This window comes from Rana temporaria, chromosome 2, assembly GCF_905171775.1.
Source record: "Rana temporaria chromosome 2, aRanTem1.1, whole genome shotgun sequence".
Taxonomy (NCBI): Eukaryota; Metazoa; Chordata; class Amphibia; order Anura; family Ranidae; genus Rana; species Rana temporaria.
In genome coordinates, this window is record NC_053490.1 from 201,973,225 (window position 1) to 201,998,441 (window position 25,217).

At 41.7% G+C, this 25,217-nt stretch overlaps 1 protein-coding gene across 3 annotated transcripts in view; it reads right to left on the bottom strand.

Moving 5' to 3' along the window:
* The window catches only part of ADPRHL1 (ADP-ribosylhydrolase like 1), a 67,580-nt gene extending 43,231 nt beyond the window's left edge, over positions 1-24,349 (bottom strand). Inside the window, exons 1-2 of one of the 3 annotated variants that reach the window (XM_040336254.1) lie at positions 23,844-24,349; positions 8,489-8,653 (exon numbers count right to left, since the gene is read on the bottom strand). In XM_040336254.1, coding sequence (XP_040192188.1) covers positions 8,489-8,653; positions 23,844-24,237 — 559 coding nt within the window. In that variant the 5' untranslated portion in view covers positions 24,238-24,349. The remainder of the gene's footprint in view (positions 1-8,488; positions 8,654-23,843) is intronic. The other 2 variants (XM_040336255.1, XM_040336256.1) reach the window with 2 other exon arrangements.
* Between the last annotated feature and the right edge of the window lie 868 nt (positions 24,350-25,217).

A 25,217-nucleotide genomic window follows, 5' to 3' on the forward strand; every position in this document is an offset into this window, starting at 1 on the left:
CCCTCAGTTCTACAGCGACTGCACTTCAAAGTGCACTGTTAGGGCACTTTCAATTGCACTTGCAGTGCAGCGTGGATTTGCCTTTAGTAAATCAACCCCAAAGTTCCTAATTTAGGAGCTTATATTCCCAAAACCCTTTTAAATCATACCACACCAACATTTTTCCAGTGCTTAAAGTAGGCTGAAAAAAGACTCCTCCCACTGTGCCATTGCATTCTGACAGAATACACTTTTTGGTTACAGCCGCTGATCAACAAAAGTTTTCCAACATTACTGTTTGACTAAAGTCAATCATTTGATTGACTTCTCTTAAGCAGGAATGGCCAAACAAGGATAAAAATTTGTCCCTGCTGAACCGTGGGTAGGGTTAGGTTGATAAAAATGGTGGCATTCTCAAAAATACTTTAAATCCTACAAACACCACCAATTACAAAAAAAAAAGAAACCTCAAACAAATCTGTTGGGCATTCCAGGGATTAGTCTGGGCTGATTCCTCTCTTTTTTTTTTCAAATTTTCCTTTTTATTTCGTTTCTTTTCCAAGAAAACAAAAAGCAAGAAAGTGATACAGGAAACATAAGAAGAGGACTAAGCATAGTCCTATACCTCAACATATATATGGAAATTATATTTATTCTCTCTCTTCAACTCTATTTACTATTCATAATATCTGTATCACTACTAGTTTCAATCCATTCCTCTATGATAGACCAAATACTTTCTACTTCTAAACTAATTTTCAGACTACCCGAGTATTCCATCTCCCACTAAATATCCATTTATTCTTTATCTAAAGTACTAATTCCCTCCTTATTCCCGCAGCACTTCCTTCCTCATTTTATCCCCCCTTTCCCTCCCCCCTTATCCCTACCTCTAGACCCTCTTCTTCCCCCATTCCCCTCCTCCAGCCGTCCATCCTCAGGCCGGAGAGAAGAATTAGGAGAAGAGGAAAAGAAAAAAAAAAAAAAAGATTTCTTAATAAGACAATACAATACACCCCTCCCCTCCTCCGCTGTCCTCCATCCGTGCGCAAAATGTTCTCTCTCCTATTTTCCTTCTTTCTTCCATCTGCTACCCTTTATCTTATTCTCCTATTAGCTTTTTACCTTCCTCCGACTGTAAAAATAATTCCCAAGGTGCCCATATCATTTTAATTTGCTCTTTCTTATCTATTGTTTTTGGGAGGAGTTTCTCCATTATCCCTATTTTCCTTACTTTTTTCAGCCATATAGATATTGGAGGTGCCTCGGGGTCTTTCCATTTTGTTGCAATGCAACTTTTCGCCGCATTTATCAAATGACACATCATTGATCCCTTATATCTCACCGGATATATTTCAGCATGATGTAGTAGAAAAAACGATGGGTCAACTGGAATATGATATTCCGTAAATACTTGTGTAATTCTCCGTACTGTTTCCCAGAATTGTTGTATTATTGGACATCCCCAAAATGTATGTAGCATTGTCCCTTTCTCCCCACAGCCTCTCCAACATCTATCTGACATTTCAGGAAAAAATGTGTTTAAACGCGCTGGCGTATAGTACCATCTTGTTAATATTTTATAATTTAATTCTTGTATTTTCGTGCATCTTGAAGAGTTTAATGCTAAATTTATAATATTTTGGCTTTGTATTGGGGAAAAAACTTGGCCTAAATCTCTCTCCCATTTTACTAGGCTCGACATTCTAAAGTCTTCTGGTGGTGCAGTCAATAATATATACATTTTAGAGACCATATGGGCTAGTGGTTCCCTTCCTCCACAGTACTCCTCAAACTTTGTGAGTGCCCGTTTATACTTTTCCGCACCATCCAGAGTCTCCAGAAAATGTCGTACCTGTCGCGCTTGCCATATCGGTATCTCGCCGCTCCCTCCCCTTTGTGCTATTTCTCCTATTGTCATCCACCCCCTTTCACCCAGAAAGTGGGAGGCTTGAAATCTACCCTTTTCTTTTAATTTCTTTAGTATATGGGATTCCATACCAGGCTGGAATTCTGGATTTCCTATTATTGGGTAGAGGGGGGAATTATTAGTTGAGAAATTCGGATTATGACATATTTTATTTCCAGTCCATAGAGTTGGTCCTATCGTTGGGTGAGTTTTAACTGTACGGGGTAACGCAGAATAGCACCATATTGCCCTATCTAACGGTACAGGGCACATTTGTTGCTCTATAGTGATCCACAATTTATAATCCCCATGTCTACTCCAATCTGCTATCCTTCCCAACTGGACTGCGTGATAGTACTTTAACATATCCGGTGCTGATATCCCTCCCACCTTCTTGGGTAGAATCAATAATTTCCTACCGATCCTGGGCCTTTTACTCCCCCATATAAATTTTGTAAATAAGGCCCGAATTTGATTGAAGTACGACATGGGGATCTGAATTGGTAGCGCTTGAAAAAGATATAGAAACTTTGGCACTACACTCATTTTCAAAATATTAGATCTCCCAAACCAAGAGTGCATCCCTCTACTCCATCCATCTAACATTGTTCTGATTCCTCTCAAGCCTGCCTTGCATACACACGATTGTGAAAAAAAATGCTTGAGCAAAGTGTGGTGACGTACAACGCGTACGACGGCACTATAAAGGGGAAGTTCCATTCGAATGATGCCACCATTTGGGCTGCTTATGCTAATTTCCCCGTCTCATAACTTGCTTCTGAGCATTCTTGTTTTTTCCCCCTTGTTAACGCATACACATGACCATTTTTCACATGAAAAACGACGAGAAAAAATAGAGCAGGTTCTAAATTTTTAACAGCCATTTTTCTCGTCATAAAAAACGGTCGTGTGTACATGGCATTAGAATGGAGGTCTCAATCTCTTAGGCCCTGTACACACGATAAGTCCAAACTGATGAAAACAGACTGAGGTTCAGTTTCATCAGTCCAAATCTACCGTGTGTACGGCCTATCAGACTTTTGTCCTTCAGTCCAAAGTTTTAGAACATGCTTTAAAATCAGATTGATGGACTGATGACTGATGGGTCAAAACCGACGGTAAGTACGCAAAAGCATCAGTTTAAAACCCGCGCATGCTCAGAATCAAGTCGACGCATGCTTGGAAGCATTGAACTTCGTTTTTTTTCAGCACGTCGTTGTGTTTTACGTCACCACGTTTGACTCGATCGGATTTTGAACTGATGGTGTGTAGGCACATCAGACCATCAGACCATCAGTCCGTTTTCATTAGTTTGGACTGTTCGTGTGTACAAGGCCTCAGAGCTATAATTCTTCATTCAGCAGCAGTAACTGGATACATTTAGGATTAGATCCATAATACAGACACATACTGTACATGGATACTACATGATACACTCAATATAAACCGTTTTTACCTGCCCCATATGCATAAAGACCTCTTACCCTTGTAAGTCACCTCAAACATGCTTTTATACATTTTGTTGAGCAGCAATGCAGCATGGCATGAATTCAGAAGCAAACATAGAGTTAAAGCCATTCTTTACTGTCCCTCTCACTATAGGGTAATCAAATCAGAATGCTTCACATTTCTCCACGCACATTCATATATTTTTTATATCAATAAAAACCTCTCCCACTCTGTTGGTCGAATCCCATATGCCAAATGCTTGTGAACCCCAAACCTGAAAATAAAATTGATATAGTAGGTATATGTACGTTGTCGCAAACAACTGGACTATCATAAAATAGTAATAATAATACCCCACTAAAACCACAGAAGATGTTTTGACCTCTAACATTGTGAAAAACTGACCCACCAGCTTCATACAGAGAGATAATGTTAAAAATGCAAGCGTACCATAATAAAAACACCCCACCACATATAATCTATCTAATGAGCCAATTATCTAAGTGCTTAAACGTGATCACTCAGCAGATGACTTATAGCACACATTTTGGACATGTAGTGAAGTAAACTGTCTACCATTGACACCAGGAAGGGCAATATTTGGCATAATGGGTTTACAGAGAACAATAATAAATAAAGGTTGCAAAAAATGATGCCAGGAAAGCAATTCTTCATTGGATATATCCCAAGCCTCAAACACTTATAAACACTTTATAAAGCAGTGAATCTGACATTCTACAAACATAAATGCTTTAGGCCGGGTTCACACTATTGCGAATTGGATGCGAGATCCCTGCATCCAATTTGCAATAGCAGGAGAATGTGACCGGCTCTCTATAGAGCTGGTTCCCATATCTCCGATGCGGCTCCGGTGCGAATTTGCACAAGAGTTCTGTGCGTCTTTTGATCCGTTTCAGGTCCGAATTCAGCCCACAATTCAGGCTGAAATTGGACCGGAAATGGTGAACCAGGACACACAGCACCCCTGCTGGGAGCCGCATCGGCATCCAGTGTGAACCAAGCCTTAAATTTCATGTGTTTTAATGATTGATTTGCAACCAGTGAACGTTTGGTGAAAGTCATATTTACTGCTCGCTTAAAACTCTTTTTGGACAAAAAAAATGTCATATTCTTAATAGTGCGGCCTGAAATGACCCTATGAAAAGAAACTCAGATCCACAAGTTCTTTTGAAGTAGGGGATATTTCATTTTTCATATTCTCTCAAACTCCTTGAAATAGAAAAGAAAACCTTTGAATAAACCTCTTAGCATGTCAATAGAGTAATCTCCCAGAATCCCCTAATTTAAATAACATAGATGGAACACAGATTCTGATTCTTTCTACTCTTCCTGGGTGGGGAGGCTTTTGCCCCGTACACACGATCGGAAATTCCAATAAGGAAACCGTGGATTTTTTCTGACGGAATGTTGGCTCAAACTTGTGTTGCACGGTCACACAAATCTTGTCTGAAATTTCAACCGTCAAGAACGCGGTGATGTACAAGACGTACAACGAGCGGAGATCAATGAAGTTCAATAGGCAGTTCGGCTCTTCTGCTTGATTCTGAGCATGCATGTTTTTTTGCGCATTGGAATTGCATACAGACAAGCTGAATTTCCGACAAGAACTTTTTCCGTCGAAAAAATAGAGAACCTGCAGGCTGCTCTCAATCTTTTGCTGACAGAAAATGTTGGATGGAGCATACACACGGTCGGAAAATACCTGACCAAAAGCTCACATCCAACTATTTTTGATGGAAATTCCTATTGTGTGTACAGGGCAATTGGGTTCTGGAACTCCCTAAACTACAATGATACCTTACACTGCTAACACTTTCTCACTCAGGGAAAAACATGTTTTCAGACATTTCTGTAGTAATGCTCTCAACAACACTCTTTAATTCTTACATTATTTGATTATTTCTCAATAAAAATGTTTTATGGAAAAAAAATAGTTAGATGGTTTTTATTTAGGAAATGTGAGTATATGTAACTAAAAGTCTGAATTATGTAATAGAGATTGTGAGAAAATGTACAGATAAAATTGCACATATTTCAGGAATATATAAAGCTACTAAATGTATGTACACAGGTGAGTTCCTTGTTATCTTTCACAAAAAATCTGTCACATTTAAAGATGAATTGAAGACATGCGAAAACCCCAATTAATGCAGCAATGTATTCATTAAAATTGCTATATGTATATTTAAAATAACTAGTACATTAATTAGTCCTGATATTAACCTATACAACAACAATCATGCTAGGATAAAGGAGGCCAGTACTAGGATCCGACGTACAGGACATGAACATGCAGATAAGAAGACAGAGCCGAGCAATGCTAGAGGTGTTTTCTTTACCAAACTGTTCTATATGGAGAGGATGCTTGATTACTAAACTAGCTGTACAGAATTAGAACTGTGTATGTATTGTAACTATGTATCTGCTTGTCTGAGGTTCCGCTTTAAAGGGGTTGTAAAGGAATTTTTTTTTCCCTAAATAGCTTCCTTTACCGTAGTGCACTCCTCCTTCACTTACCACATCCTTTGATTTTGCTTTTAAATGTCCTTATTTCTTCTGCTCACTTCCTGTCCTTCTGTCTGTAACTACACACCGTAATGCAAGGCTTTCTCCCTGGTGTGGAGAAAGCCTCTTGAGGGGGGATGGGATGATCAGGCAAGTCAGGACACTCTCTACTTTGCAGATAGAGAAAGGAGCTGTGTGTTAGTGGGCGTCCTGACACTCCTGCTCACCCCCTCCCTCTGAAGAGGCTTTCTCCACACCAGGAAGAAAGCCTTGCATTACGGTGTGTAGTTACAGACAGAAGAACAGAAAGTGAGGATTTCTCAGAAGAAATAAGGACATTTAAAAGCAAAATCGAAGGATGAGGTAAGTGAATGAGGACTGCTCTAAGGTAACGGAAGCTATTTAGGGAAAAAAAATGTTTCCTTTAACCTCCCTGGCGGTATGATTCTGTCTGAAAAAACATGCTGAAAGCGGTACAATTATTTGCAAGGAAATTTGGTGTTTTATACTGTAGGCCTGTGATTTTTAGGAATAACTCACTTAAATCTGACCAAACAAGAATCTAATAGGCATCCCGGGTATGACATTTTTTTAAAAACAAAATTTTAAATTATAATATAATAGATAATTATAAATAATTATAGCAAGTAATAATATAATTAAAATAAAAATTATTCAATAATGTAATCAAATCAAAATCACTGAAATTTTCTCAGTTGCAGAATTGTTGCTGTCATTATTTTATTTTTTTTATGACGAATTTCCCCGCAAATCGCTATCGCACAATTCTGCAAGTGATTATAATTTATTATCGCTGTTTTCTAGCTGATCTAAAACCATTTTTGACATAAAAAGACACTTTTGGTTGCTATGGACAATCTACAGTTTTCAAGCAGAAAGAAAGGTTTTTATTATATAAAATGACATGTAGGACACTGGGCAGACCACTAGGGACAAGGGGGGGGGGGGGTGTTTTTTACATACAGTACTGTAATCTATAAGATTACAGTATACTGTATGTATAGTGTTTGTTTACTTTTTTGAATTTGGCGCCGATCTCCGCTCCCGTGCGTCGTAACGTCGCAGGGAACGGAGATCGGCGGCACAGGAGGACGCTGTGTGAATCGAGCGAGGACCCGCTCGCTCACACAGCGTGGTGACATCGCTGGATCCAGGACAAGGTAAGCCAGCGCACGCTGCAGGCTCTGCATATCTACCCCGAGCGTGACTCGGGGTTACCGATCGTAACATGAAAAACCCACCCCGAGTCACGCTCGGGAATACCGCCAGGGGGGTTAAAACCGCTTTAAGGAAGTCTGATCTACCCCCCCCCCCTCCTGGCCACTGCCCATCTGACAACAGCTTTGAAGCTGACCACAAGCCAATCAGCTGTGGGCACTTTCCACAGACAAGAAATGCAAAGAGGAATGCAGAAGAAGGAGGATCACATCAGAATCTGCATTCCTCTTGCCTCTGTTTGTCTCTGGGTAGAGTTCACAGCTGAGACAAGTTGCATCTATGAATCAGCTGTCTTCTTCAAAGTTGTTGTCAGATTAGCCACTGCAGGAGGGGAAGGGGGGCAGGTCAGACCTGGTAACTATGGTTAAAAAGCACTTGAGACAACATACTACATGTATTTCTTCCCATAGGGGACATAACTGTGAGGCATCGTACATACAACCGTTTTCCTCGACAAAATCCATCAAGAAAATTGGTGGCAGAGCTTTTTTGCCAAGGAAAACGGTTGTGTGTATGTTTTTCATCGAAAAAATTGCTGTGGATCTCGACGAGAAAAAAAGAGAACATGTACTTTTTTTTCTCGTCCGGAGTCTCAATTTCCTTGTCGTGTTTCTCGTCGGGCTGGTTTACGACGAGAAACACGTTTGTGTGTATGCTTAGAAACCCGCTCATGCTCAGAATAAAGTATGAGATGGGAGCGCACCTTCGGTAAAAGTAGCGTTCGTAATGGAGATAGCCAATTTGTCACGATGTAACAGACTGAAAAGCACGAATCGTCTCTCACCAAACTTTTACTTAACTTTTAGTAACATGAGATTAGCAAAAGCAGCCCTAAGGGTGGCACCAATGGAATCGAAACTTCACCTTTATAGTGCCATCGTACGTGTTGCACGTCACCACGTTTGAGAACGACGAGATTTTGTCTTGACAGTGTGTACGCAAGCCTGACAAGATTCTCGACAAGCCTGACAAGAAACTCGTCGAGGAAAACCATGTTTCTTTTACGACGAGATTCTCGGTCGTGTGTACGAGGCCTTACAAAAATATTATAATGATAAATGTCCCATAGGGTACATAACTGTTACAAAAATATTATAATTAAAAATCAGCTTCCCTTATCCTATAACCGTAGCACAGAATGTTGCAAAAAGTAACATTTTCCATGTAGGTATTGATATCTTACATGCATACAAATTAACATTATTATCAGCTCTTTTACATAATGTGACTTTTTTTTTAGGTCTATATATTTATTTATTTTTTTCACAAGAAAAGGTCTATCTATTTTTTTTAAATCTTATCCACATATATTGCACACAGATCTAAGTCTTAAGTATAAATAGAGAGATATGTAACTAATAGATATAACAGTTGAGGAAATCAGACCTTTTTCATTGAATGGGGTATGCCATGCAAGTAGGTAGTTATCTGGCTTTAGATGAGAGCATCCTTCAATGGTTGCTGGGTCTGGTCTCCGTCCCTGTAATCTGTCCACTGCATCAACATAGTGCTTCACCATTTCACGATAAAGGTCTTCCAAGCACCAGTAGTCTGTAGTGAAGTAAAAACAATTTACTAACATAACAGTATTAAGTACAGTAAAACTTTGGATTGCGAGCATAATTCGTTCCAGAAACAAGCTTGTAATCCAAAGCACTCTTATATCAAAGCGAATTTCCCCATAAGACATAATGGAAACTCAAATGATTCATTCCACAATCATTCATTCATAAGTCCTTCAGTTTATAGTCTATATAAAAAGATTATAGCAATGTGCCCAGGTTGTGTAACCATAAAATGTCCATCCACAAATGGAAGCCTCCACAAGGGCATTAGAAGCAAAATCCAGCAGGAGCTACAGAGTATAAAAGAGAAGAGAGGCACCTCTAAGGCCTCGTACACACGACCGAGTTTCTCTGCAAAAACCAGCAGGAAACTTGCTGGGAGATATTTTTTTGCCGAGGAAACCGGTCGTGTTTACATTTCCGTCGAGGAAACTGTTGAGAAACTCGACGAGCCAAAAAGAGAGCAAGTTCTCTATTTCCTTGACGGGAATGGAGAAAATTGGCTTGTCGAGTTCCTCGACGGCTTCACAAGGAACTCGACGAGCTAAACGATATGTTTCGCCCGTCGAGTTTCTCGGTCGTGTGTACAAAGCTTGAGTGTAGCAATATGTTGCTAAATGTTGTACCTTCATTAAATGTAACCATATTGCTACACTTAGAGATTCCTTTTTTCTCTTTTATACTCAGTTGTGACATGACGCTACTTGTATATCAAGACATCGCTTGTATATCAAGTCAAAATGTATTAAAACATGTTGCTTGTCTTGCAAAACGCTCTCAATCCAAGTTACTCTCAAACCAAGGTTTTACTGTATTAAGAAATATTTAGTTATTTGACTTAAAAGGAATATTAGGGCCAGATTCACAGAAGAGATACGACGGCGTATCTCCTGATACACCGTCGTATCTCTGAGAGTATCTATGCGGCTGATTCAGAGAATCAGTTCCGCTTATTTAGCCTTAAGATCCGACAGGTGTAATTGACTTACACCGTCGGATCTTAGGATGCAATACTTAGGCCGCCACTGGGTGGAGTTTGCGTCGTTTTCCAGCGTCGGGTATGCAAATGACGTTTTACGGCGATCCACGAAGGTTTTCGCGTTCATTACGTCGTCGCAAGTCTTTTTTTCCCGTCGCAAAGTTAGTCATGTTTTTTCATGCCTTAACTTTACACAGCCCATGTTAAAGTATGGCCGTCGTTTCCGCGTCAAATTTTAAATTTATTTTTTCGGCGTAAGTATGTTACGCACGTCGCCATTCACAAACACGTTGGGGCGCCGTAATTTTGCGCAAAGCACGTCGGGAAATTTACTAACAAAGCATGTGCAGAACGTTCGGCGCGGGAGCGCGCCTAATTTAAATGGTACACGCCCCATTTGAATTAGGCGGGCTTGCGCCGGACGTCTTTACGAAACACCGCCGCAAGTTTGCAGGTAAGTGCTTTGTGAATCAGGCACTTACGCTGAAAACTTGCGGCGGTGTAACGTAAACAGGTTACGTTACGCTGCCGCATTTGTTCGTGAATCTGGCCCATTACAGTTTAAAAATGTACACATCTATATACTGAAAGGTGACATCTCAATGAGACAAGCATGACATATAGCAGCATTGCTACCTTGGGCAGCAGTGGCACTTAGGCTATATGTTTAATAGTGGGTTGTATGCAATCACAAAAAAGTTGAATAAAAACATTGGCCAAAATGGAAATAATTTTCATATACTGCTCAATAATGTGCTGTCTAGTTGTGGTCAGGTCTCTCTTTGGCTGTATAATGCACGTGTGGCTTCAGCATACACAGAGGGCAGATGGTAACACAGAGAGAGAGGTAAGTATTTACTACTACTAGTAATTATTTAGCGGGCCTTAGACCGGGAGTATGGCTGATCAAGATGGTGGTTTTCCTCCACTTTAAGAACTTGTACCCCATCTTGTTCTTGTCTCAGGCCAGCAAGATCGTTGCTGGTGGCTAACCACGGCCCTGCTTTTAGATTGTTTTAAATTCCCTGGAATACATCTGAATGCATAATTTATCCATATATTAAAAAAAAACCTGCTATGAATACAAATAGGCCTGGAAAATACAGTGACATGAGAAACCCCATTTTACAGTTATATTTAATGTATAACTGATGGCAAAACGTTGAAGTGTTGTGCCCCCATTAGGGAGATTTACCCTCTCTGTTTGTTCTGTGACCATTATCGCAGAAAGTGAAAGAAAAACACAAAATTTTAGTGGTTGTCAGAACAGTAATAGAGGTGAAATATTCCAATGGGGACTACCAGGGATTTCTTTCATTTTGGAGGGATTTCCTCATACTTCCTCTGTAGCTATGGGACAGGAAGTAAAGAGAAATCTCCACAATTATAACCCTCCCTTACTCTATCCAAAATAAAAAAAACATATACTTTCCCTACCGGCTCACTTCTCCTAGCTCTAGGTCCTCAGAGCCCCTTCTCCCCCCAAAATCTGGTTAGTAAAGCACACTCCTTGAGCCAATCAAATACAGAGTAAATCAGGAGAAGCTCAGGCTCTGGCAGCCACTGTCAATCAGTAGATGAAGGCAGGAGTAGGACAGTGGCTTTCAGCCAAGGCAATATTTTTCAATGGATGTAAGGAGACTTATGCATGTAGCCAGGTAGTAGCAAGAGTGAATACATGGGTCCCTATAGAGCAGTGATGGCGAACCTTGGAACCATTGATGTTTTGGAACTACATTTACCATGAAGCTCAACTACACCGCACAGTGCTTGAGCATCATGGGAAATGTAGTTCCAAAAAATCTGGGGTGCCAAGGTTTGCCTTCACTACTATAGAGGGATGGAATCACTCAAAGATAGGATGCAGAGATGCAGGATGCAGAGATAGTGAAGCACGGGGAAGCCGTGTTTACATACGGCTCTCCCCGTTCTTCAGCTCCGGGGAGCGATCGCGACGGGGCGGCTTTAAACGAATAGCCGCGCCGTCGTCCCGGATCGCTCCTCGAGGCTTAAGGACCGCCGCATGTACCGGGGGGGGGGTCCCGATCGGACCCCCGACCCACGTCAAGCAGAGGACGTATAGGTACGTGCATGTGCCTGTCCGTGCCATTCTGCTGACGTATATTTACATGAGGCGGTCCTTAAGTGGTTAAAGGAACCTTATTTAGAAAATAAAAAACAAACCTTTACAACCCCTTTAAAGCAGGTACAGCATTCCAGGAAAAAGGGACACACAAACAAGGCAAGTGCTGAAGTTTACAGCACTCCTGTATTTTTGTAATTGGGGTTCAGTGCCACTTGAATCTATGCAGAACACCATAAATAGTTCTTGTTAGAACTATCGTTAAGCCCAGGTTCACACTGGGTACGATTTGGTACGATTTGAGATGCGATTTCACATGTTAAATCGCATCTGAAATCGGCGGCAATTGTCGGCAATGGCACCGTCCTAATCGGTGCGACGCCGCTGCACCGATTTAAAAAAGTAGTTCCTGTACTACTTTTTACGATTTCAGGCCGCGATTTACATTGAGCCCCGCACAGATGTCTCTTAAATCGCGGCAAAAACGCAGCCGCGAAATCGCGGTAAAATTTAAGATTTTACCGCGATTTTGAATTCGCAGCAGTGTGAACCTAGCCTAAATTAGTTTTGAAGGAAAATGTCTTTTTACCTTAATGCAATCTATGCATTAAGGTGAAAAAACATCGGATATGATCTGATATCCTCTTCGCCGCCCAGGCTGGCTGCTGATTGGCTAGAGCGGATGGATTGAGAGCAGCGCAGCCATTGGCGGGCGCTGCTGTCAATCACATTCAGTGACGCGGTGCGCCGAGGGGCGGGGCAGAGTGATACAGTTAGCGGCTATGGCCGCTCGCTGTATCACGGAGCACGCCCGCAATTAGTGACCACCATGCAAGCTCTCGCATGACTGTGGTGACTAATTGCGGGGAGGACCAGAGACAGCCGCCGAGGGACCCCAGAAGACATGGATCGGGGGCACTCTGTGTAAAACGAACTGCACAGTGGAGGTAAGTATAACATGTTTGTTATTTAGTGACCCTTTAATTGTTTACCATTTGAAACCTGGGTGCATTTTTAAATTGGCACTGCGATTACTCTAGTTAAACCATTTACAAGCCTCAACAGCTTAGATGGGTCCTAGATAGTGTTAATCAAAAAAATGTATATATAAAAACAAAAAATAAACTACCACGCTATCTAATAGAAATATGCTGCCTTTTGAAAAATATTTGTGTGTAAGTGACTGAAAATTATAAAGAAAATGATAAAAGAAGAAAATAAAATTTGACATTTTATAATATTTTTTATTAAATATTTATTGAAATATTTTATAATTACGTTTAATTTATTAATTAAAAACTATTTATTAAAATATGTATTTTAAAATATTAAAAAGAGAGGCTGCTATTTTTACAACATAAGGTGCAATAATTTGTAAACATTAATAAACAGCACTTCTTAATATATTAATAAGTCCAGTGAAAAGTCCTTATATGATGAAATTAAATTCACCAAATTACTGTGTGCATAATCCCAACAAATAAACTGTGTGCAAATATATTCACATCTATTTCTTCCATGGTGCTTGTGCTCCACAGGGACTCAAATTTCTTCTAGCGCCACCCAATGATTTCCACTCTACGGCCTCGTACACACGACCAGTTTCCTCGGCAGAATCCATCAAGAAACTTGGTGGGAGAGTTTTTTTGCTGAGGAAACTGATCCTGTGTACATTTTTCATCGAGGAAACCGTCGAGGAACTCGTCGAGCCAAAAAGAGAGCAAGTTCTCTTTTTCCTCAACGGGAGTCAAATTGGCTCGTCGAGTTCCTGGTCGGGCTGGTTTCCGACGAGAAACTTGAGCGTGTGCATGCTAAGGAACCCGCGCTTGCTCATAATAAAGTATGAGACGGGAGTAAAAGTAGCATTTGTAATGTAGAGAACACATTTTTAAAGCTGTAACAGACTGAAAAGTGCAAATCGTCTCTTACCAAACTTTTACTTAAAGCGGTGGTTCACCCTCCTTCACATCATTAGACCATTACATTCGGCATCGTAGCGCGAGCTACGGTATGCCGATCTTAAATTTTTAATCCCCGTACTCACTGTGCTATCGATGATTGAAGAATCCGACTCCCGCGGGGAATGGGCGTGCCTATGGAGAGGGAGGATGATTGACGGCCGGCTCTGGCACGTCACGCTCCCCGAAGACAGCCGGAGTAGGTCTCGGCTATTCACGGCGCCTGCGCACAGGCTATGCGCAGGCGCCGTGAATAGCCAAGCCTATTTCGGCTATTTCCGGAGAAGCGTGACGTGCCAGGGCCGGCCGTCAATCACCTTCTCTCACCATAGGAACGCCCATTCCCTGGATTCTTCAATCATCGATAGCACAGTGAGTACGGGGATAAAAAATGTAAGACCGGCATACCGTAGCTCGCGCTATGATGCCGAATGTAATGGTCTAATAAAAAAAAACATTTTTTTTTTTTTTAACAGGGTGAACCCCCGCTTTAACACGCAAACACATGAAATTAGAAAAACCAGCCCCAAGAGTTGTGCAAGTGGAATCGAACTTCCCCTGCCGTCCTATGTGTTGTAGTCACCGCGTTTGAGAACGAGGAGATTTTGTCTGTTACGTGTGTACGCAAAGCAAGCTTGTCGAGTTGCTCGACAAGCCTAACAAGGAACTCGACGAGGAAAATGATGTGTTTCGCCCGACGAGTTACTCGGTCGCGTGTATGAGGCCTACCACCTAGCAGAGGTCCCAGTAATTAGTTCCTGAATGTATAGGGCCTTAAACGTGACTATCACTTGGTACAGCGTTCAGCCCCATCCAGTTGCAGCATATTTGAGCCTGCCATAGACTGGATGCTGCACCTATGCATTCTGGGATTCCACGCACAGAAGATAGACAAGCCACATGCATAAGGCCTAAAAGTCAAGGGTGCATAATCATCTTCAAATGAGGTAAACTAGATATCACACTCCAAACTTTGGTTGTAACCTCACTTATCCAAAAGACATCTCCACATGGAATCATATTCATAATAGAAACTCAAATTAATTCATGAAAAGAAAAATGGTAATACAGAGCTATTCCCTGTCCACACAAACTCAACTTGAATTTTCCTGAAGGTGTCACAATGTAATGTTGACAAGGGTAAAGAAGCTCTCCTAAATTAAAAGGCAAACTTTCACTACTGTAATCTAAAAGTTCTTATTATCTTTATTATTATTCCTAAGAATAGTAGCAGTAGTAGATAAAAAAGAAAGAGAAAGTTATCTCTAGGCGCCTAGAGAACTGAAGTTTTAATGGATTTCAGGCTTTAGACTGTACATCAACCTGGCAATTCTTATCTTTCCAGCCCTGTCCAAGTTTATTTTCAGATAACATGCATTCCCATTTGGTGAATATTGAAACTAAATTTAGGCCACTCTTGGCTGGAGATTAGACAGTGGCATTAGAGCAAGTGCCCAACTTATCAGACAAAAGGCAGAGAACATTCCGAGTTCTATATATATTTAGATGTGGAAGAAGTGATAACGTGATACCTGATCACTGCGAATGTATTTTATGTTCTACATTATAGATATATAGTCTTTCATTAGTGTCTTAGAATAACAAGTAATATATTATATTTTACAGCATCAGCAAAAATACATACACTGGTTATAGAAAGCAAATAAGGGCTGTTTACCATAGTAACCAATCCTCATCAAGTTACAATGGTAATTTTCTGACTGGCAAGAGGACAAAGCATACGGTATGTTGCTTTGGGCAACACTACTTTTTCTTTACATTATTTTTTATTTTTATGGGCTTGTTTCTACCAGCGGCATTGGGGCCAAATGTTTCCAGCACAGCCCCAACTCATAGACACCTTGGGGCAGATCCATAGAGCAAGTACGCCGGCGTATCTACTGATATGCCGGCGTACTTTCAGATTTCCCGCGTCGTATCGTTGTTTTGAATCCTCAAAACAAGATACAACGGCTTCTGGGTTAGATCCGACAGGTGTACGTCTTCGTACGCCTTCGGATCTAAGATGCAATACTTCGGCGTCCGCTGGGTGGCGTTTTCCGCGTCGGGTATGCAAATTAGCGATTTACGACGATCCACGAACGTACGCGCGGCCGTCGCATTTTCTAACGTCGTCTGTAGTCGGCTTTTTCCGGCGTATAGTTAAAGCTGGTATTTTTCGGCGTATACATAGAATTGCCATGTTAAGTATGGCCGTCGTTCCCGTGTCGAAATTAGAATTTTTTTTTGCGTAAGTCGTCCGTGAATAGGGATGGACGTAACTCACGTCTAAGTTAAAAAAATGACGTCGTTGCGATGTCATTTCGTGCAAAGCACGGCGGGAAATTTCTGGACGATGCATGCTCAGTTCATTCAGCGCGGGGACGCGCTTCATTTAAATGAAAATGTGCTTTTATGCTCATTTATCTATGTCTGACAATGCCTGACCATGCAGAATCCCATTCTTTCTAATTGTCGATGTTTACACTTGTCTGCTCAGTTACTCTAGGCTTTACACTCTGGGGTTGATTTACCAAAGGCAAATTGACTATGCACTTTGCAAAGTGCAGCTGCACTCCAACAAGTGCAGTTGCTCCAGAGCTTTGTAAACTTCCATCATCCAATCATGTGCAAGCAAAAATGCTGTTATTTTATTTTGATTGGGTTTTCTTTCAAAGTGAAAATTTGCCACATTGATTAAGCTCTGAGGCAAATTCTCTTTGCAAAGATTGGGCATTCTTTGCAAAGTGAAGCCTTACCTCATTTACTAAGCTCTGGAGCAATTGCACTTGCAGAATGCACAGTAAAATATGCCTATAATATACCTAAAAAATGCCAAAAAAAAACACTTCACAATCACCAAGAATATGCTTACGCATTGCTCCCATGTAAATGCAGGCTTGGCTATCACTGTACTTTAAAACAAAATATTTACAGTGCAAGTTTACCAACTGGAGTCCCAGGAGTAAGAAGACCATTTTCTGAGGACCAGCATATTGGGGGTTATTTACGAAAGGCAAATCCACTTTGCACTACAAGTGCACTTGAAATTGCACTGAAATTGCACTTGGAAGAGCAGTCGCTGTAAATCTAAGGGGAAGATCTGGAATGTGGGGAAGATCTGCTGATTTTATCATCTAATCAGGTGCAAGCTAAAATGCTGTTGTTTATTTTCCTTGCATGTCCCCATCAGATCTACAGCGACTGCACTTCCAAGTGCACTTTCAGTGCAATTTCAAGTGTAGTTTGCACTTGTAGTGCAAAGTGGATTTGCCTTTCATAAATAACCCCCATAGTGTGATCTAAACTTGTATTAGTGCTGGTTCACACAGGAATCATACAGAAACATGATCCATGTTTCTGTTGGATTCACTACGATTCGATTTTCAGCCTATTTATTTGAATGGGCTGAAATTGCAATGGATTGCACCATAAGTAGCGCATGCACTACTTTAAAAAATGCATTGTAACCAGATCACATGGTACTGTAGTACCATGCGATCCGGTGCAGACAAACGCACTGCATTTGCGATCTGTGTTTGGGGTGTCGTTAAGAATTTATATGCACCTGCAGCAGATTGCACACAAATGTGTTTTTAACACACTGTGGGAAACACGCATTTGCAAAGGTGGGCCACGTTCTGGTGTAAATGGGAACTATCATAAGTCTTTGAAACAACTGTAAAATGAATGTGTTAGCCTGACTGCACTTTAAATGAACACGTTCAAGTACTAAATGAGCATCACATTTCCTTGGCAACTGCCCATTTTCAGAAGCTGATTATGTTTTGGAGCCTTTCCTGTTTCTCTCCTCTTACCCTGTAGCATGTTTTATTTAAAGCGGGGGTTCACCCTATCGACGGGAAAAAAAAAAAAAAAAATTATTTTACCTTAAAATCAGGCATTGTAGCGCGAGCTACAGTATGCCTGTCCCGAATTTTTTACCCCCGTACTCACCTTGTAGTCGTCCATCGAAGATACCGGGGAATGGGCGTGCCTATGGAGACGGAGGATGATTGACGGCCGGCTCTGGCGCGTCACGCTTCTCCGGAAATAGCCGAAATAGGCTTGGTCTTCACGACGCGTGCGCATAGCCTGTGCGCAGGCGCCGTGAAGAGCCGAGACCTACTCCGGCTGTCTTCGGGGAGAGTGACGTGCCAGGGCCGGCCGTCAATCATCCTCCCTCTCCATAGGCACGCCCATTCCCCGCGGGAGACGAAATCTACGATGGACGACTACAAGGTGAGTACGGGGTTAAAAAAATCGGGACAGGCATACTGTAGCTCGCGCTACAATGCCTGTCTCGATGGTAAAATGTGTCGGGGGGGGGTGAACTACCGCTTTAAGGAAGGGAAAGTCATGTACTTAGGTTACTAAAAAAACACAGTGGCTTAGTGGTTAGCTCTTCTACCTTGTGTAAATAGGGTCCCCAGTTTTTTTATTATAAAATGTATTGATTTTAGAGAAAAGTCAGGGAGAGTGCAGTACAATGATGACCATAACAGAAAATGTACATTGGTGATTACAGTGTTAAAGCGGTTGAACCGCATAAACTTTTTTTTTTTTTTTTTTTTAAAAACCTGCAAGGCAAAAGGCATAATCGGCTAGTATGCACCGCATACTAGGGGCTTATGAAATACTTACCTCGGAATGAGATTTAAAATCGGCAGGGTCCGGCGGATGCCGGTGTAGCATGGAGATCTGTAAAGTGGTTGTAAACCCACTTTTTCACTTTTACCTACAGGTAAGCCTATAACAAGGCTTACCTGTAGGTATAAAGAATATCTCCTAAACCTTTACGGTTTAGGAGATATTCCCCTCGCAATGCGGGCGGCGCATACGCAGGGGGTAATCCACGGCGAAAGGACCGGTGTAGCATGCAGATCTGTAGCTCATGAAGATCCGTATCCCTGCCATCAACTGCGCATGTGCCGATTTTAGGCAATTGAAATGGAGCGCAGAGCTACTGCCGACAGTACACACCAGTGAAACTTCGGTCGGGATCCAGGCTCTTTCCTTAACATCCCCGTGGATTGGAGGATGTTAAAAAAAGAGCCAGGAGGCCTGAGCGAGCGGAGCGAGCCGTCCGAGCAAAGCGAGGACGTGAGGCTGACTGGCCACTTTCCCCTAAGTCCACGTCGCCCCGAATGCCGGGTTTGCTGGTGTGTACTGTTGGAAATCCATTGCTCTGCGCTCGACTTCAATAGCCTGAAATCGGCACATGCGCAGTTGATGGCAGGGATATCGATCTTCATGAGCTACAGATCTGCATGCTACACCGGTCCTTTCGCCGTGGATTCCCCACTGCGCATGCGCCGCCCGCATTGCGAGGGGAATATCTCCTAAACCATACAGGTTTAGGAGATATTCTTTATACCTACAGGTAAGCCTTGTTATAGGCTTACCTGTAGGTAAAAGTGAAAAAGTGGGTTTACAACCACTTTAAGAGCCGACTATCCTTCCAGAGTGTGACACGCACAACAGTAGCATCAATAAGGATTATGGTAACATTTACAATGACAGTGTTAGACACTCTTCCTGTGTTATTGAGTGGGAAATGTCACATTGGCAGCTCAATCGAAGATTTATTCGGACTGTCCGATCCCTGACCACTATGAGAGCGGAAGAATCAGAGAAAAAGAAGAAAAGAAAGCTCCGAAGTGCCGAAAGGGAGATTAAGGGAGAGAGAAAAGAAGGGGTCCCCAGTTTTATATCCTGCTCAGAACACAATTTGCATGTTCTCCCTGTGTTAGCATGGGTGTCCTGTCATGCTCCAAAGACATAATGGTTAATTGGATTCTGTCTAAAGCTTGCCATACATTCGGGTTGATTTTGTAAAGGCAAATAGACTGCACTTTGCAGTTGCACTCTACAAAGAGAGCTTTGTAAACGAGCAGAAGCTCTGCTGACTTCCATCATCCAATCATGTGTAAGAAAAATGCTGTTTTTTTTTATTTTCCTTGCACATGATTGGGTATTCTTTAAAAAATGAACCTTTTTCTCATTTACGAAGCTCTGGAGCAACCGCAATCACACCCATTGGTTGAAGTTCAGCAGAGACTGGCCAAATATTGATCAGTGTGTGGCTGTTCTCACTCAACAGAAGTCAATTCTTAAAGTGGTTGTAAACCCTCTCTGACTACTTTTACCTACAGGTAAGCCTAGATTAAGGCTTACCTGTAGGTATTTGCAATACCTCCCAAACCTACACGGTATAGGAAATATTTGCCAAAAAGAATGCACCGCTGTCTACGGCGCATACGCATACGCGCCGTAGACAACGGCGCAGGCGCACTGAGCGTGCCAGGTCTTGAATGGGATCTGCCGGTCCCGCGCACAAGTGCAGGAGTTACGTCATCGCCACTCCAGCCAGTCACAGCGCCAGAGCGGCAATACCCGAAAGGCACTCAGAGGAGACGTGGTGGCGGCCGAGGAGGGGAACAAGGACAACTTCAGGGGCTTCGATCTCAGGTAAGTCATTCATAATGAGCTAGTATGCTATGCATACTAGCTCATTATGCCTTTCTCTTGCAGGTTTTTTTTTTAGGAACATTTCTAGAGGGTTTACTTCCTCTTTAATCCCTGTACATACGTGCCGAATATCGTCCAAAATCAGCTGGTACAGTAGATACCGGCTTCCATTTAGTCCTTGTGTACATGACTGGCTTCTTGCTGGAAAACCAGCAGCTGATCGACATACAGTCAGCCAATGGCTGCGTGTGTACCATGCTTTAGGCTGAATTCTATTGAACGGACAAGCTGGAATACTTTTCTCAATCGGTTGCAGATGCAGATCAGTGTCTTGTGATAACTGTGGGTCCCGCTGTTAGAATACAATATCCTAGCAGGGAGGATTCTTCTACCTCTTATTCTACCTCGTTTGTGTGGATGGAGAAAAGTTTCCAAAAGTGCCTTTTATTGCAAACGGTCAAAATACACCAGGTGTTAGTCACGCAGACGCGTTTCACACATCTGATTAACCACTTTACCACGGGCTAATTTTGGCACTTGTCTTCTTCATGTAAAAATCACATTTTTTTTGCTAGAAAATTAATCAGAACCCCCAAACATTATATCTTTTTTTTTTTTTAGCAAACACCCTAGGGAATAAAATGGCGGTCATTGCAACTTTTTTTCTTGCATGGTATTTGCGCAATCATTTTTCAAACGCCTTTTTTGGGAAAAAAAACGGTTTCATGAATTAAAAAATAACAAAACAGTAAAGTTAGCCCATTTTTTTGTATAATGTGAAAGATGATGTTACGCCGAGTAAATAGATACCTAACATGTCACGCTTTAAAATTGCACACATTCATGGAATGGCGCCAAACTTCGGCACCTAAAAATCTTCATAGGTGACGCTTTAACATTTTTTACAGGTTACTATTTTCGATTTTCAGAAGAGGTCTAGAATTGTTGCAAACGCTCTAACGCACACAACGATACCTCACATGTGGTGTTTGAACGGCGTTTACATATGTGGGCGGGACCTGTATGCGTGTTCGCTTCTGCGCGCGAGATAACGGGGACAGGGGCGTTTTGAAAAAAAAAAAATTTCATTTTATTTTTATTTTACTTAATTTTTTTTATTTTTACACTTTATTTTTTGATCACTTTTATTCCTATTACAAGGAATGTAAATCCCTTGTAATAGGAATCAGTGTGACAGGTCCACTTTATGGAGAGATGTGGGGTCAATAAGACCCCACATCTCTCCTCCAGGCTTACAAGCATGAAATCGGTGAGAAAAAAAATCACCGATCACATGCCGACAGCCGCGATTGCGGCTTTGTTTACTTCCGGGTACCGGGCGTGACGTCATAACGTCGCGCCCTGTCCTCCGGCGGTCATAGAGATGACTGTGACCGTCTGGTCACCAGTCATCTCTATGGTTCTGCAGCGAGCGCCGGCCGATTCGCTCTCCGGGCCCCCGATGGCCCAGGGACGTCCTCGGTGGTCAAGAGGTTAAGCACAGATCAGATGTGTGAAACGCGACGTGACGTGCTGTGGGATACCAGGTGTTAGTCACGCGACGTGACTAACACCTGATATCCCTGGTGTATTTTGATCGTCTGCAATAAAAGGTACTTTTAGAATGTGCAGCCATTTCCACTGATTTATCAGTTCAGCAGACGGATTTCGATCAGAGTCCCCTTTTAACAGAAGTTTGTTGTTTGATCAACTTCCAGCTTGTTCTTTCGAAGTTGATAGAATACATTTCTTGATCAGTGAATGTAGCCAACTGGGTGCAGCTGTTGGAACACAATGGCCCAGATTCAAGAAGCACTTGCGCCCGCGCAACCATAGTTGCGCGGCGCAAGTGCTTACTTGCTCCGGTGTAACGAGTGCTCCTGATTCAGGAACCTCGTTACACCGAATGCAGCCTAGGATGTGACAAACATAAGCCTCCTTATGCCTTCACATCCCAGGCTGCATTCTTGCGTTGGCCGCTAGGGGGCGCGGCCTTTGTGATCGGCGTGTAGTATGCAAATTGCATACTACCACCGATTCACAAAAGTTGCGCGGGCCCTGCGTACGCAAGGTACGAAGTTTCCGTACGGCGCCTTTAGCATAAGGCTGCTCCTGCTAATAGCAGGCGCAGCCAATGCTAAAGTATAGCTGCGCCTCCCGCCCGTGAAATTTAAATTTCACGTCGTTTACGTAAGTGAACCGTGAATGGAGCTGGACGCCATTCACGTTCACTTAGAAGCAAATGACGTCCTTGCGACGTCATTTGCCGCAATGCACGTCGGGAAAGTTTCCCGACGGAGCATGCGCTGTTAGCTCGGCGCGGGAGCGCGCCTAATTTAAATGATTCCCGCCCCCGGCGGGATCATTTACATTAGGCGCCCTTACGCAGGGCTAATTAGCATAGCGCCCGCGCAATTTACGGAGCTACTGCTCCGTGAATCGCTGGGCAAATGGAAATATTTGCGTGGGCGCAGAGAAAAATCTTTGCTCTTTGCCCACGCAAATATTGCTCCATTCTACTTGAATCTGGGCCAATGTCTTGGTGGAGGGATGCCTCATCCACCTCATTTGTGTCTCCATACACATAGCCTGCTGCTGGCTGATCAAAAACAAAACCAAATAAAACTACAGTGTATGGCCAGCTTTAGATTGTAAATGTATGGTATGTAGAACACTACATAAATAGTTGATGCTATATAAATACCTGTAATTAAGAACATATATATGAAATTACTAGACATATGCACACTGAAATATTTTGTTTCGGAATTTCATTTTCGTCCGAAAAATACATTTATTTAGTTACTCCCGAAATTCGTTTTTATTGATTTTGTTTCGTTAAGAGATGCATTCGTCCAAAAATACAAATTAATTAAGGTCGAAATCTGTCATTGAAGGCTTATGGTGTCTGTCGAATGTTCTAAGAATATTCGATAGAGCAGCTAAACTGTACGATGCCGCAATCGTACATTTCTGGTCGAATGTTCCGCCTACAAGCTACAGAAGAATTCTAATGTTGTGTGACATTAGTAATAATTATATTTATAAATTATTATTACTAGTCAACCAACATTCAAATTCTTCTATAGCCTATGGGCCGAGCATTTGACCGGAAATGTACAATTGCGGCATCGTACAGTTTAGCTGCTCCGTCGAATCTTCTTAGAACATTCGACAGACACCATATACCTTCAATGACAGATTCAACGTTTGTATGTTTTTCGCTGATTCGTCGATTCTTTGTCGTTAATGTCGAATGGTCTACCCCAACATTGTCTATAACGTTGAATCTTTTCTCTCTATGTAGAATAATCTTGGACTAATACAGTTAAGGTTAGGCACATTCGATAGACACAGATTGCTATTGTCAGCGTCCTGTTGAATGTCCTATCTATATCGAACTGTTATAGCAACGAAAATTTAAATAAAGCATTTTTTATGTCAAATCTTTCAGATTTCAGATTCTGCGCGTTCACTTTCGTCTGTTAAAACAATACCCAAAATTCGGATGAAAATGCATTCGGACGAAAACGAATGCACATGTCTAGAAATTACACAGCAGAGATTCATTTTCAATATACATACCAGAAAGTATACAACTTTTTGTGCATTGGCAATAGAATTTAGATAGGACAAGATGTTGATGCCTTTCCAATACACACCTTCATTAAAGACAAAGACTTACCTGTGGCAAGTGCTTCTGCGGTGGCCATATGCATTAGGGTGTTGTGACTTATAGGCCATTTGTCTGATGATAGTACCAACTTGTCTATACCTCCAAGTCCTTTCAGTTCCTCATGGATCCTTACACCTGAAGAACTAATTTCCCAGCTGAAATTTTTATAGCCCAAAGAGTCCCCAACTGCGGCCAGCAGCATAGCAGCTGTGAATTTCTCCATGATTAGAGGACCTTGTAGCTCGTACTCCTCTTTTGTCTGACAACTACTGGGTCTAACTTTAGTGTCACTCTGGCTGGCAGAGCTCCTGTCTCTGACTATAAAAGGCATCACTGCCATTATCAGAACCTGCAACATCCTCCCCCTTTGCTGAACACATCCCTGCAACTGGACATTGTCCATTCACAGTACAAGTATTAGAAACTGCTAACAGAAATACCACCATGACTATATTCTACCTGGGTGACCCCTGTACCCTACCGACTTTAACATTCCTTTAGTTCCAACATTTACAGCAATAATATGTGTAGGGGTAGGGGTAAGCATGGAATAAAAAATTATGGCAGAAAAATAAAATGTATTTATTTTTCTATAAATCAATTTATTTGTATTCTATTTCTTACATTCCTCAGAGTCACCACCCCCGTTCTACTTTTTTGAAACACAGTTATTTACAGCAAAAAAAAAAAAAAAAGGTATAATAGCTTATTATCAAAAGCCTTGATTGTGCTAAAATATAGTCATACAAATACTAGCACATACATCACCCAGATGTCATTAAGAGGGAAAAGAAAGAAAAAAGAGAGAACCTGGAAAAGAAAATGCAGATGAAGAAAAAGGGAAATAAAAAATAAAATAAAGAGGAAACAAACTGCAAATAAAATGCACTGCAAAAAAAAAAAACAATTTACCATACAGTACTAAAAGCTTAACCACCTCAATACTGAGCACTTTCACCCCATTTCTGCCCAGGCCATTTTTCAGCTTTTAGCGCTGTCACATGTGAATGACAATTGCGCGGTCATGCTACACTGTATCCAAAGGATTTTTTTTTATCATTTTCTTCACACAAATAGGGCTTTCTTTTGATGGTATTTAATCACTGCTGGGTTTTTATTTGTTACAAAAACAAAAAAAAGAAGAAGAAAAAAGACCGAAAAGTTTGAAAGAAAAAAAATAAGTTTTCTTAGTTTGTCAGTAAGTTTTGTAAATAAGTAATTTTTATCCTTCACTGATGTGCACTGATCAGGCGGCACTGATAGGCAGCACTTATGGGCACTGAAGAGGAGGCATTTTTTTTGCTGCTGATAAACACTGACGGCACTGATAGGTGGCAATGGTGGGCAGCACTGATGAGCAGGCACTGATGGGCACTAAAAGGC